The sequence below is a fragment of the Clinocottus analis genome, unplaced genomic scaffold (genome assembly GCF_023055335.1).
Source record: "Clinocottus analis isolate CAN_PGR_092001 unplaced genomic scaffold, fCliAna1.0.p SCAF_1, whole genome shotgun sequence".
Lineage (NCBI taxonomy): Eukaryota > Metazoa > Chordata > Actinopteri > Perciformes > Cottidae > Clinocottus > Clinocottus analis.
Genome location: NW_027175820.1, coordinates 19818212 through 19833971, shown reverse-complemented (window position 1 = coordinate 19833971; position 15760 = coordinate 19818212). Strand labels below are relative to the sequence as shown.

The window sequence follows — 15760 nt, the reverse complement described above, 5'->3', positions numbered from 1 at the left end:
AACACTGGAAACTAGTAAAAAAAGAAAAAGCAAACTGAAAAAGGCAGAATTTATGTGACATTTTCGACCAAAAACTCAATTTAACCTTTGAGGAGAAGAGTGTAAACTGCCCATGTCCCACTATAAACCAGCATGTCACTCAAATGACTGTACAGTAATTACACATGAAGGCGGTGGACAAGAGAAGGTCAAGAGCTCTGTATACGGGAAGTTGGGTGTGATTTAAACTTTTCAGCCAGTGTTAACTGTACCTGTCACCATCGGCACGCTCCGTAATGTCAACTCATTTGGAAATGAGGAGAAATGTGCATTGATAAATAAACACGTTTCAGTGTCCATGTCAGTCGTGTGTCTGCAGGTGGGTTTGGGTCCAGTTTGGTTCTGTCAGAGGAATTCTTAACCACTTTCATCAACATACACTTTTTACATTTATTAGTAACAAATGGGCCTATTAACTCAATCAATGTGTGTGTGTGTGTGTAGAATCAATGCGCCAGTGAAAATAACAGAGAATAGAATAGATTTTTATGAACCATGAAAGAACTTTGATCTGAACATGAAAAGACCCCTGACTGTTATTCTCCTAAAGTACTACCAATATATGTCCGGAGTGTGTACTAACACTGTCGTCTGTGCGCCGCATGTGCGTCTGAATTCAGCGACAGGTCGCACAACAAGACCTAAATGTGGTAACACTGACTCAAGGGGAAAACATGCACATTAAAGACCAGAGAAGCCCCAATAAAACGCCTCTAATGTAAAACAGTCCCCATCAAAGAAATCCTTTCCAATATTCGTGAACTCCTACATATAATATTGATGCCATTTCAGCCATTGTTCACTCGGGCTGCATTTGATCTGCGCGGCTGCTATAACTCTGGGGCCGTAGGAGCGCTAATGAGAGGAGTTGGCACTTTATAAACACTGTCAAGAGCAGGTGGAGCGAGGGGGTCACACTGGGCCATTGTGTCCACTTCAGCTAGTCCCATTCAAAACGACTTATTTTCTCCGCTCGTGGAGTATTTTGACAAGTCAGCATATTGCAGTCAGACGTCTTTGTTAAAAGTTAAGTCCGGTCCTGGGTGATTGTATCCCGCTGAACAAACGAGCGATTAATCTGCAGCGTGGTGCTGAGCGATAGGGCGCAGGCTTCTCCAGAAAACGGGTCATCTCTGCCTCGACAAAAGATATTCCCTCCTGATGGTGCGCCAAGGCAAGGACACACACATAGGATGTATGCTCCCGTATGGAGTTTTATGACGCCTTTCAGCCTTGACATTGTGCGTGAGATTTAAAAAAGGGGCTCTTTTGTATGTCGAAACCTCACTTTTAATGGGTTTCTTATAAAAGTGCTCAGTGATCATGGTATTCAAATCACAGCAATAGCAGAGCGCTTCCTCCTTTTGGTGTCTGGAAGTGATCCCAGGCGAGGAGGTGTACCACATCTTAGACTAAGGCTGCACGCTCTTTCTGTTCGCTAACCAAAGGGCTCTTTCCTGCGGTGCTATACAATCATTTATTGAGGCTTAATCAACATGTATTGAATGGTGTATGTACTTTTTGAGCCCTTTTAAAGGCCCCTCTGTGCATTTTAAGCCTCGGCCATGGGGTTGCGAAGGGTTTTAACGATATTCCTGTTAAAGGCTCGAGGCAATAAATAACTCCTGTCCCTGAAGAGCTTTCATTGTGGCAAGAAACAAGTCTTTTCCCTGAGAATTAAAGAAAAGGAGTTATATTAGCTGGACAGCAGGTGCACGGCAAGTTCTGTCCCTGCAAACTGAAGTTTGAGATCCAGATCCAGATTAGTCAAAACAGTCAGAGGTATGATTCTTAAGCAATTTAAAAAGAAAACGACCTCTTTTAACTTGTCAAAGCAGCACTTTGCTCACGGATCACAAAAATACAGACATATGGCTGCTATCATTTAGAACTATATGGGCAGAAAGCACCAACATCCAAACAAGTTGTAAATAACAGATAACATAAATAGGTGTGCGTGAAAAAACTGGAGTGTGACAGAATAACAAATCAGACAAAGTTAATATAACTTCTTTCATAGTGATCGGAGTGAGCCAAAGCCTAATGACAACAAAGATTACCTCTGCTAAATTGTGACATGCGGATTAAGCTACTATAGGTAATACTCATCACACAAAAAGTGCACAAAGGGTTACAAACCTGTTTCTCTTCCAACTTGTCAAATACGTGACCCTGCTTGACCAACTCCAATTTCAACTCTGTTTTTTTTTTTTTTTAAATGACCATTTAAGCATTCATTCACATGACCTGCTGCTAAATACTCACTGACTTGAAATGCACTATACTCAAATGAGATCGTCAGTGCAATCGAAATGTAAAGTACCATCATATTTTTGTACAATCTGTAAGCGAGCGTGCTGTTGCATAGAAAGACCAAGGTAATATAAAGTACATGCGGTAACACAGATGAAAGAGTTGATTTAAAGAGGCAACAGTCCTCAAACTCAAAACGCCTACTTTGCACCTTTTTGCACCAGAAATGGATTAGAAAAACCTGGGAGAATTAGGAAATTGTCAAAATCTACCCACTTAGCTCCAAAAGTCTTTTAATCTTCCGCATCACAATTGTAGTGCCACTTTTTATGCCCTGTAACTAATAGGCCACCGGGTGTGAGCTACACAGGTACCCTGGTGCTACAAAGAGACCGTACAGGAGTGATGTGGTGGCGCTTCAAAGAAACAAGGCGAAGGCGGCGGAATGGAAAAAGTCTGCAAGAAAAGAAAACCCTCGCCTGAACGAGGACATAATCGGTTGGCGGACTCCAACACATAACCTAAATAATACATTTCAGGTTTTGATATAACTATTACTGCCTGTGAAGTGCTCTTTGATGTTAATTGAAACCACTGGGCAGCAATCTGCTTTATAGCACTGACAAATAACAGTTTCCTTTGGGCTAAGCAGTGAAGGTTAGCAAGCACATACTTGCTTCATATGCTCATTCAAGATAAATAAAAATAAAAAAAGAGCTTGTCTTCACAGAGGCACCACAATATGCTGAGGATAGTCCTTGGCTGAAGTTGTGGTGACGATAAAATATTGTTTACAGCTCTTAACAGTACCTTCAGCAGAGGCCCTGTGTGGTGCAGGACAAAGCTTGACTGTTGTTTTCCCAGTAGTACTTCCTCTCTTTCATGCAGAAACCGCAGCTTAACTTGATAAACTAATAATACAATCTAGGTGGCCCAACAGAAATTTCTGCATCGGAAAGATGGAATTATTCACAAAGAGGCCTGTCTCTTGTATTTCAGATTGTTCAGGTCATACAATAGTTTGAAGCGTGGGGGAGAGATGATTGTGGGCCTGCAGGCTCTGGTTTTAATACAGACGCAACACAATGGTCTCTGTCTTCCTTTACTGTGCTTCAGTACAATCTGGCACCGTGCAATTCTCATCTTTTATTCTTCCGCAGCTTTTTTTTTAAGTCGCTCATTATATCACAAAAAGGAACCCTGGCAAAGGGTCATCCGGATCTGATGCAATGCACAATAACAGAAAACATACCTCCATCGTGAGCGCAACCACATTGGCCATACCAGTAGAAAAGGCAATATGATGATATATGAAGTTCAAAGTGCCCCCCCCCCCATCCCATCTTATACAAAACCACATTAGAGTGTGTACAGGGGTGACCTTGCCTTGTGCTGAACTCCACAGGTCGGACATGAGAGGAGAGGTGCCTGTTTTAGAGCCTGATTCACTGTGGGACAAATGACAGGCATTGTTGAGGAAGGTAATTGGCATGTCTCCACATAAAGAACCTGTACATTATGATTGTTCCCAGAGTCTCTTTTCTAACCAGCGGAGAGAGAAAAAAGACCCACAGAACTTTCTTCTCTTCGACATGTTCTCCATCACGATGATTGACGGTGAGAACACATGACTGATAGTTTGACTTGTTGCTAAAGTAACACATAGATTGTGTTTATGGTTTGAATGGTGTGGTGCGGATTTTACAAAGGATTTGAACAGTCAAAAAAAAACCCTTGGCAATTTGGAAAATATGTTTTTAGTTTTCTTGCTTCGAGTTACAGTAAAGGGGCGATTGATACTGCTCTAATGTCAAAGAATGGTAGTAAACTTCTCATTCGACTTGAGTGAAAGCAAATCAACGTGTAATGTCTATACACGTTCCTTCAGATTAATGAGATGTTCTGTCTCATGAATTGCGTTTTTTTATAATGTAACTTGTAAATGTATTACATTGCAATTTTAAAGCAATGCACCTAATTGTGATCAAAGCAATTCCTTTGCACCAACCCCTATTGCTAAGAACTGAACTACATGATTTGAATGGTCCATATACTTTATAAAACTTTAATAGGGCCCAAAGTGAACATATGATTCTTCAGCCATGTGGGCTGTGAGGATGTCAACGGGCCACCAGCGATGGATTTTAAAACCAAGCAACTGCAGGTTTTTTGGACAAGGTAAGTGGCCTGTCTCCCATTAAAGGGCCCATACATTATGTTCACTGGAAGAACCCCAGATCTGACAGCCAGACAGGGAAGCCTCCGTTACTTGAAATGTTATACCATAAAGATGATTGACAATGGGAATATGTGAATGATGGTTTGACGCACAAAAGGAACATAGTGTAATGATGGATTGGGGTGATGGAGGTTTGGATGAAGGCAGATTTTGACATTAGAAGATAAAAATATATATATATTTACAACATCATAAGATTTCTTCCCACGATAGTAGCTCTAAAATGACACTACAGGCTGACATATGTTAATGTGAAAAAATAAATATACGCAAGCACATGGATCTAGTTTTCACAAAATTACTCCAAGGATTTTTTTTCAAGCATAGACTCCCTTTGGAAGACCAGAACAGAAGAGAGGAAATGTAGGTTATAAATAGGAATCAAAAGAACCCCCCTCCGTTTATTAGTAAGGGATACCAGAGACACCGACGGCTTTGAAAGTGGGAGAGCTTGTGAGCATTTTACAAGACAGGTGAAAGAAACATGTGCGTTAAATCATTGTACCCGGCTAACTTGGGTCAGCTCTACCATAAAAGAAAAGAGATTACAAAGGAAACTAATGAAGACACTGATCAAAGTCTGTAATGGTAATATGTAGCAGGTGTTTCAGACCCCTGCAATCCGCCCCTGAATCACCCTCCCACCACCACCGCTGCTCCATCCATGAAACTATTTCACATGTGCTTTGATAGGAACAATGGACAGAACACATTTCAGCACTATTCAAAACATGTTATGAGGATGAACTCTGGGAGGGTACGTCAACTGCGGGTGATACATAAAGGCAGCCACATGGACGCCGTGCATTTACGGTACACTTTCATGATCAGCAGTGAGTTGAAAAGGGCTGACGTGGTGAAGCCCACACCGGCAGAAAAGCACCTGGATTTGAGCTGCATGCAAGAGTTGAAAGAAAGTTGGCGGGAGTTGAACTGGAGCATGTTCAAAGCATGATTGCTATTTTTACACATAGTCTGAGATGAAAGTGGAACTGCTTTTCATTACAAAAAGGGGGAAGCATATGGAATATCCATGTGGAAGACCAGGATATTTTGAAGAGGATATTTTGGATTTTTCTAAAAGTAAAACTGAAAAAAAACAAGAGGTCCTTCCTCCCTACTCATATAATTCAGTAAACTATATTTTATTTACAGTTTTCTAACGTTTTTTTCATTTATATCACTTGTTTTTATTTTAACTATGTCTCTTGTGTGCACTTTACCCTGTTCGCTGCTGTAATCCTTCAAATTTACCCACTGCGGGCCTTATAAAGGAATATCTAATCTAACAACAACAACACCAACAACAACAACAACAACAACAACAATAATAATAATACTCCTAATAATAGCGTGCAGTAGTAGTTGTTGGTTTTGCGTTTGAAAACCTTTTTTAAAAAGAAATCATGTCACGGCCATTTTAAGAAATGTACAACTTAAAGCACTGATTTTAAACTATCTAACTGGCCGATGTGTAATTTGTAGATCTGTACCTGAGCTGCATCTGCGCAGGGCATCTGCGCAGTGCAACCTCGAGAGTCCGCCGACAGCTGCTTCCGGTACGAGCACGCGCTCACTCCGGGACTTGTAGTTCTCCTCGCAAAGCTTTTAGCGTCTCTCTTGAGAGTCTCTCCACCAAAACACATTTTACACTAAAAATATCGACGACTGAGCTCCGACTGAAACAACACAAAAGACTGCACTTGCGTATGTCGTTTCTAATATGAGAATATATTGAAATACCATTTATTCGTGTACTACAAGAACCAACGTCGCCTCGAATGAAAGCGAGGCAGTGTGTAAACACAAGTCCGGAACATGAAAAGATCGGGTGACAGTGAGGGGGAGAAGAGAAGAAAGGTATTGATAGCGTTTTTCTCCGTTAGGTCTGGCATATTTTTTTTAGCCCTGTTGCTCGTTGAATATCTAATGCTCCGTTTGCGATGCCGCTGGCTGCATTTTAAAGCCTAGAAAGCCGCGAATGTCAGCGCATACCCCACCATGCCTGTTTCCTTTATTGTGTTTTCCATTTCCCCACACAGTCTTCCTCAATGAAGAAATACAGTTACATGAAAACGGTTTGCTTTATCACCTAAAATACACTGCCGAGAAGAAGCTGTAGATTGCGGGGATAGCGTCTTGGACCCGTCCCATAGAAACTGACAACGCGATATGAATCACGTTATATGTAAAAACAACAACAACAACATTTAAATAGTTTAATTCAGAACTACTCTATAGGTTGTAATTATCAACATTTCATAAAAAAAGACACACAAAGAAAATATGGTGTGAGGAACGAACAGGGATTCAGTTGTTAATAGAAGAGCCTCGTGCAACAGTACAAACAAATGGTCAAGTTAGTGAGGGGGGTGTTTTAGATGTGGCACTGTGCCAGGCCAGCATCCCACAGCTGCTTCAGGCTTCACAATAGACACAGTGGGTGATAGCTGGTGCTCTGCTGTACAGTAAAATGATGGCACTTATTGGCTAATGTAGTGATCACTGTTCTTAAAATAATAAGCGCTGTAAATACATCAGCTGTTGAACCTGCTAAGCTATAACAGGGAGGTGTGTGCAGGAGTATTTGCACATGGTGTTGAACAGTGCTCACCAACTGTTGTGTGTGCGTTAAAGCAGTGTTTCGTGCTGACCTGGGCTTATTCTGGCTTTCGCGTGCCGTGGCCTATATCCGAAAAGTTTGCGGTTTGTTGAGACTCTAAAGGGAAGGAAGGAAAGGGCTTTGGTGTGCAGGCATCTTGGGATGTGTTTCGCCTATAGTCATAGTGTCTGTCTGCCTCTCTGTCTGTTCCTCCTCTTATCTCCTGAATTGGATGCCGTCTGCCGGGGCACATATGTTTGGATCATGTTAGACAGCAGTGAAACTATGTAAGACGTGGTTCCTCCTGTTTATGAAAGCAGCCATGGCGGCCAGATGAGCGGCTCAGAGAGAGAACTCATTCCAGCTGGCCCTCAGGCAGTCAGGCAGAACTGCACAGACCTAATGGCTTAGCTTCCTTTCTTTTTTAGATAAATATAAGGATGAGCAAGAGGAATTTTAATTGTAAAATGACTATGTGACTGCAGAGAAGCCAAGGAAGGAACTGCATGCATTTTGGCCCACTTAAAAAAAATATCTAACAATGATACAGATAGTATGATAACTTGGATACGATGGTTGTCTTATCCAGTACGTGTGTGCAATGACTGCAATGCTGCACAAAGTGAGAAATCTGATATGTAGGTCCACTGTCATTCTGAGTTATACAATGCAAGCGCCATCAGATTAGTGACAAATGAATGCACAATCTCCTGAGAAAATCCCACTACAGCAAGTCAGTAAAGCACACTGACAGATGCGATGCCATAGTGTACTCTTAATATATATATATATATATATATCTATATATATATATATATCTATATATATATATATATATATATATATATATATATATATATATATATAGATATATATATATATAGATATATATATATATATTCTTGAAGTAAAATAGAATAGGACATTCATTTCATATTCACCTGGGGAGAATTATTCAAACCCCATTCACATTAATTCACATATATTTAAATTCAAAAATCAAAAACAATATAACATTTTTACATAGATGAGAGGATGGATCTATCAGACATTGTGAGACTGTTACACTGTTTTCTTTGTTTTTTCAAGTACAAAAACCGCAGACTTTTTGTAATTGACATTTTCAGGAAAGCCCTTTCCCACCCCCCCATGGCAACATTCAAATGGCCTTTTACCCTAATGAACTGAAAACATTTCATTATGTTTTATCAGTATTGTCATCACAGGATGAAAATTCACTCATGCCTTGGCAAGTGTGAAAATGGCACTGACCCTCTCCCTTAACCCGATGTTTTAATGCCGTCTTTGATGCAAGCTCGCCATTTGGACAGTGATGACAAGTATAAAGTGCTGTGTCGAGACAGGAAGTGTGTGTGTGAGCGGCAGGCTAAGTAATGATCACACAGGGTCACCAGATGTTGTGAGGTCCCGGGCTCAGCCCAGCCCATTGCTTAGATCAGCCTCATTGCTTTGCTCTGGTTGTGGCACCTAGTGCAAGCTGTTTAGGGTATTTAATTTCTGAACACTCATTAAAATGGTTTGTGTTTCCCTTGGCAATTCTGTTAAATTAACAACTACCGAGGTAAAAGCTGATTATGTGGCCACACATCCAGACATGGTTAATCAATTCTCCCGCACAAAATGTTAGCTAGTGAATTAGTGTAAAGGAAACGATTTATGGCGACTAATGCCGACGTCCTGTCATGTCAGGCCTGGTGTTTTAGCAAGAGGGGGGGTGTCGGATTCAGCACATTCAGCAGCTTTGCACTCTGCCGGCCATCTTTTTCTCCCTTTTAACCCGAGCTACATGCTGCTTGCTCTATTAATGAGCCAATAATGGAGTAATAGTGTTGGGTGCTGACATAAAACATGGGTTTGGATACCTAAGGCAGGGTTGCACATAAGCTCCAACAGAGCCAGATTTACACCTCGGCTCTGTATAGAATGGCAGAAAGGGGAACACTCTGCATGGGGGCTCTCACAGCTTCATCAGACCCCCGCCAGCCGAACTGTGGAAAAGCCAAGACTCAGAAAAATACGGCTGTGGCAGATAATGATACCATTACACTAATGGAGCTGGCAAATGAAGGAGAACCCAGATGCCCTGCTTTATTACCGGAGGGGGTCATTTCCTCGCTGCATTCCTAATGGCCTGAGCACACAGTATTGATCAGGCTATCATGCTGCTAATCCTCTACAGAATTACTTATCGCTGGCTGGGTGTCGATCCGCCGCATGCCCTGCTCTGGCCTTGCCGCTGGGCGGCCACTGTGTGTCCAGCAGGGACCCACCGGGCAGTTTATTCAGGCATGATTTAGGGCCAAGCAGGGATGGCGTCTGGGAGGTCTTCAGCAGAGGGCTGGCCAGTTCAACATGTAAAAAAAAAAGGAGGCAAATGAACCTTATAGCTTTCATTTAATTAAAGAGCAGGCAATTATGTGGTTCCTCCCTCTTTATGGCCCCACTGGCCGCTGTGGAGCACGGGAAGCTGTGAGGTTGGGTGTTGTTCTCAGTAATTGTGTTGTGCTGTAAATAAGAACAGGCAGCTCTTGTGCCAACAGCAGCAGCAGCAGCATGTTGGCGTGAGTTGATTACTCAAAGCTCCACATATTTAACTCAACATTTAATTCTTGCTTCATCTGGCTGACAATTAGAGACTTCCACTTGCACATTTGTTTCTTTAGGCATATCCATACTGGACCTACCAGTTGCATTTCTGATTACTGCAATTATATGGTTTCATGTGTAAATTGTGGGGGGGGGGAGAGGAAATTATTCACGGTATGCATTATTTGAACATGACCGAGAATGGTGTAGCCTGGGCCCATCATCAATACAAATGAATGGGAGGGTCAGGTAGCACAGAGCACTTTGCCCAGGGCTTGTGACATGTCACATCCGTGGCCTCTTTACTGGGCCCCTGTGTGCATTAGCATCCTGAGGCCGTTGGAAGCGTGGCATAGTAGCATCAGCAGACCCCGCTTGTCACCTCTGGCCCCGGCTAATCAAAGGGTTTACCTTAAGGGGGGCATTTAGCCCTGTTCGTTAGGGCCATTGCAGTAGCCATAAAGAAGTATTTATATATTTCCATCTGGAACAACCTGTCGTGGCTAGGGAAACTAGCTATTGATCCAGATATTTAGTCATTTCTTTCTGCTTGCGCCATCAATATTGTGCAAACATCCGTCCGCGCAAGGGTTGACCTCAGCCCCGGCATCTATTTCTCGCTCCCATTGGAGTTCAATGATATACTATTCTGAAAAGTAAAATCAATGAGTGAATATGAAGTGTTGGTGTGTAATATAGTGCAGGTCCAAGGCCCCAGGTATTTCATCGATTTGCTATGTGAGTGTTGGGAGAGGGCTGATTAGTCTGCCGCTGTGCTTTTCCTCTACATGTCTTTACCTTGTTTTGCCTGTTTGATCTTTGGCTCATATATTTGGACTGAGGTGTTTACAGATCAACTCTGTCAAGCTTCTCTTTGGAATGTCTTTTTTTTTTTTCCAGTTTAGTCCAAGAATTTCATAACTTGTATTATTGTGAAAAGAAGGAGATGTGTAATGTGTTTGCATATATACAATACTGCTTGTACTTTATGCTATTGTTCCATTTCAAAATAATTAAAAATGTCTTTTGTGTATATTTTAGTTCATCAGAAAGAGATTTAACTAATCAACCAACTTAATTTTGGAGCGCTGCAGTTAGAGTGATGGAGTGTGTGAGTCTTAGTTTCAAAGATGTCACTGATAGAATGATGGGACTGATTGTTGTATATTTTTCTCCACTTCATCTTTGATTTCCTTATTACATTTAATTTATATATGCCCTACAACACGAGCGAGCTAGTTCCTCGAGCTAAAATGATGCTCCAGGTTAGTGTTTATCACCCGTGAGATGGTTCTCTGTTAATGACATTGACTATCAGCTGCATAAGTGTTGGGTTAGCTTCTCGTGATCAATATGAGAAACCCTACTTGTCGTTCCCTCACCTCCTACCATCTTTTTTTTATTTATAGTGGTCTGTGTTGAATGCATAACATTTTAGAGGTGCATGATGTCTACATTTGGTTTGCATCTGGAAGGATATCAATTTTTACGGCCCCGCCTGCATTATCTCCGGGTACGTGGCTAAGATGGCCTGTCACGGACTCTTATGTGTGCTTGCGAGGCCCTGTGGTCTTAATAAACATTTAAATGGAAAAACAGAGACAGGCTTATGCTTGGTATTACAGTTTGGTGTGGCTCGGGGATTGAACGCCATAGTGAGTCAAACTGTAACGAAAAGGGACATCTGCAGAGTTTTCCGTCGAGCAATAGCTGCCATCTGCTCACCTCTGACTGGATGATTTTGATCTGATAAGTGATGATAGCAGATATGAGGTAAAATATGCAGGTCTTACACCTATGCAATGCCGCTTCGTTTGATTTCCTCTAGCAGCCTTCACTCTTTTAAAAAAAACAAAAAATAATATTGAAGCTTGAACGTTCAAAAACATTAAGAGATTTTGTGAAATACCACATGAGGTACCAATGCTTAGGTGTGTATCGCCGTGTTTAACATTTACCACTTGCATGGGCTTCTCTTATGGAAGCAGTCACGAGGATTGGCCAAACACCCCTTGACAGCTTCCGTGTCTGACAGCCCCTACCGAGCACCTCGTATTAGTGTTGAGGCATTAGCCACAGATGTCAGCGTATTCACACAAGAGGCCGCGGCGTGGCTCATGCAAACTGGGCGACCAGATCAGCCGTCAGATTCAATGAGATTACATCAAATGTGACCCGCTCAAGTAGGGTTCATCTGTCATGCATGTGTCCCGTCACAAGAGAGACACAGAATAATCAGTTCAATCAATAGATGGTGGTGGCTCATTGGACATGTGCTGAATAAACATGGGAATGACCCTCTCAACTCCAACACAGAGGCAAGAGTCTCCAGGGGGTTCATTAGCCACTCGAGGCTATGATCCGGGCTAGTCGTTATTTTCCCGTTCTGTTTGTTTGGCTGTGTGTGTGTATATGTGTGTGCGTGTGTGTATTCACACACTCTTATGTGTGTTGACGCTGCTGTTTATGTGAATGCTGAAAAAACACAAGTGACGAACATCTTCAATAGGCTTGATTAGCACCATGGATATTGGAATGAAAATAACATTTTGATATTGATATTGGGGTTATAGCATCAGACAAAGCAGTACTAACCAATGCTACCTGGCAAATTATTGTCAAATGTAAACAAGATCCCCGAGCCGAGCCTTGAGCATTTTCACACAGCTTGTGGTTGAAATGGTCGCATGTCGTGAGCTAAACGCATTGACCTAGAACTACCATGTACATATTGCATTAAGATATGGCTATCGTGTGAGGGAACTGAGAAAACGTTTGCATTGTATATATTTCGGCGCCGAAAGGCACGGTGAGAATCTCTTGGTGAAGCTTAATGATGGGCTGGTGCACCTAGTTTGGCACAACCAATGCCGGAAGTTATTCTGGCGCTGGAAAGGAGTCTTGTTGCTAACTCTGGCTAACTCTTATAAAACGGATTCACCTCTGCGAAGCAATCCGCAGAAGACCGATCAGTCTGCTTGCTGTTTATTTGTGAACTTATTTTCCTTTGTAATGACTCACCTTTCCAATAAAGTAAAAGGGCCTCCTGCCAAGGTGTTGCCCAACATCTGCTTTCGATTGAAAGTCCAAAACCCCTCATTCACAAAAGCTGCAGGAAACCAGGTTCACGAGGCGCTGTAAATAGTAACTGTTAATTTGTACATCATAAGCTCCTTTCCATAAACATGAGCAATGAAAGTGTGTTAAAAATACCTGGCGTTTGGCTTATTGCTTCGTAGAGGCTGAGCGTACGCGGTGCCTCCTTTTAGCCAGTGCCAGGTTAAAGCATTGCAATTAGCTTAGCCAGCTGGAGGTACACATGGCTTCCCCTGCTAAACACCATCAACAAAATACCACAGGTAGTTTCTACTTGTAAAACAAACAGGAAGGATCTTGAAAAAATAGCACCGTGTTGCTTTATGGGGCATGATGAGTAATTATGTCAAACAGAACCACTCAAATGCATCATTGGCCATTATCCTAATTATAATACTATAAAATACAACACAAACAAAGATGTTTTGTCCCTGTGACATCGCATGCTTTGGATAACTGCTTCCACCTGAGGACTTTAGTAACCACACCGACTTCCAGTCTGTGTCCTGGTGATCCCGGATTCGCTTTCATGGAGCTTTTTGTACTGTTCGTTCCAGCATTTACTCTGCATCAAGTCTTTGAGAAGTGTCTCCTCACTTCAGGTAGTCTGTTCATGTCTCAGTGATTTTTTTTTTTTTCTTTCTCTCTGAGCCCCTGTGTGTTTTTATTCTTCATCAGCCTAACTTTTCCTTGCATATTCGAAGGAGCCAACGACAGCTTGACTGGCATGCTGTCAGAGAGGCGATGCCTTCTAACGGTGGAGCATCAGCCCTTTCCTGCGAGCGTGCGCTTGTGCGTGTGTGTGTGTGTGTGTGTGTAGAAAAGTGGGGGTATTGTCAGGGCCTGACCGGCACACTTTGCATGCTCTTCTCGAGACAGGTGCTCCTGGGCGAGCACTGGTGCATGACAGTTGCCTTTCATCGCTGTCTTCTCTACACTTAACCCCTGACCAGCCCTCCCTCCTTCCTCCTCTTCCTCATCCTCTCCTCCTCCCACCGCTTTCCTCCACGTCTGACCTCTTCTCACGGCACTTCCCTCGGCCGCCCTGAGTGACGGACTCGCGAAGGCTGGTGGGCGGGTTGCGCTTTGTATGGGGTAGTGTGGCGCGGCAGGCTTGTCACAAGCCCAACACTGTCAGGCCACGGAAAACCCGGCTGTCCAGACGGAACTGTGCACAAACATGCACACTCGCACACTCACAGTTAACACCCACACCACAACTTTTTTGTTCAACAGTCCGTAATTCCATCCACCGGCGCTGTCAAGCACTTGATCAAACGTGCATAAAGAAAAGAGCCCCATGGCTGAGTCCGATCTCCTCTCTCCCTATCATAATGTAGGCAGATTTTTTTTCCCCCTCTGCCTGTTTCTTCAACGCTGTTTATTCAGATGAGCCTGACTGGAGGGCAGCGGGTCACATCCACTTGCCTGGCTAAAACGGTCCTGAATTGAGGGTTGTCTCCAGCGAGATGGAGAGAGAGAGAAAAAAAAAACGGAGAGGTTAGGAGGGGCTGCCGAGCGGTCATGTCAGGGCTGTTTGCGGGGCTATTTGTGTGTGTGTGTGTGTGTGTGTGTGTGTGTGTGTGTGTGCGTGCGCGCCGTGACAGGGGTAGGGGTGAGGGAGTTTGAGGGTTCACTTGTCAACCCCTGTGTCATGCTTGCACTGGCCCTGTTATGTAGAGGGCATCCACTGTCATTTGTTGCAGGACTGTTTTGAAGTGGAGTGAGCCACAGAAGCATAAAAAGCAGCGAGCGCGCTGTGAGCTCTCGGGTGCCGCCAAGTACCACACGTTCATTTAAAAGTACAAACGCGCACCCTGGCAGGAACTAATCCCTGAATAGCTTGACACCCCCAAAAGTTTGGAGATTTTGTTTTGGAGCTGGCTTTTTAATCTCCATCGTATACTTTGTGTTTATTCAAGATGGAGACTGATCCAGATGTTTAATATCGGGCGCGCCTAATTTTATGTTGTTTCCCCCCTTTTTATTCTTCGAGCTTCACCATGTTAAGTGAAGTAGGTGGATTAAAGTCATGCTTGAAGCCAACTTTGGGGAAGACATGAAAGCTAACAGTCCTTCTGTATTTCCAAGTTATTTGAAGTTTATCCTTGCGTGTGTGTATCGGCATTTGTCAGTGTAGGTGTATGTGTGTGTTTCATCTGACATACATCTCCCACATTCTCTCCACCATGGCGAAAAACAGCGGTGGTTAAGACTCCTTAAACTTGTTGTTGGAGTGTCAGCGACGACACGAGCACAGCGCACACCATGAGTTTAATCCAACAACAGCCCGTCTGCCGTACTGCACACCCCGCTATCTGCGAGCGAGTGGACCCCTTCCTCGCCGCCATTGTCATATGTAGGGGGCACTGTCACATATGAGATGGACTCATGTAAATGTGGTGACAGGCTACTGTCTCGGCTGACTGACAGCACAGAGGGATTGGGCTAATCTGAGTGACTGATTCAAGGCGCGCAGCGGCTCGGCTGTCCCCATAACTCCTGAGAAATAGACAGCTTCGGTGGAGTTATCTGTGTTTGTAAGTCCTTCTGCTGCGCTGGGATGACAATAGGGATTAGTGCCAAGGTTCTTTAAACTGTTTTTTTATTTTATTTTTGGGAGGGGGGCGGGAGGAGGGGGCCCTCTTATCGGTCTCTCGGCAGGATGCTGCCGCAGCCAGTTTTCCTTGACTGTCAATTAAAGAGGGGATCATTAACTTCAAGGGTATAAATGTTCTAACACTGGTATTACGTTGGGAAGCTAAGTCGCTGACAGATGTTCCAACTTTAATTCTCCACTTGTTTTTTTGTCCTTTAATTAATTTATGTATCACTATTCGGGTTTTAAATATTTTTCCCCCCTGTCTGCTCTTTGTTAGCCTGTAATCTCAGTTACCATGGTAGTCGCAAAGACGATTGGGCCT

The 15760-nt window shown here is 43.1% G+C and overlaps 1 protein-coding gene across 1 annotated transcript in view; it reads left to right on the top strand.

Annotated features, from left to right (window-relative positions):
* Positions 1 to 6334: 6334 nt before the first annotated feature.
* Positions 6335 to 15760, top strand: part of fto (FTO alpha-ketoglutarate dependent dioxygenase) — a 113300-nt gene continuing 103874 nt past the window's right edge. The window contains exon 1 of the mRNA XM_068605310.1: positions 6335 to 6391. Within this exon, the coding sequence (XP_068461411.1) occupies positions 6350 to 6391 (42 nt within the window). The 5' untranslated portion in view covers positions 6335 to 6349. The remainder of the gene's footprint in view (positions 6392 to 15760) is intronic.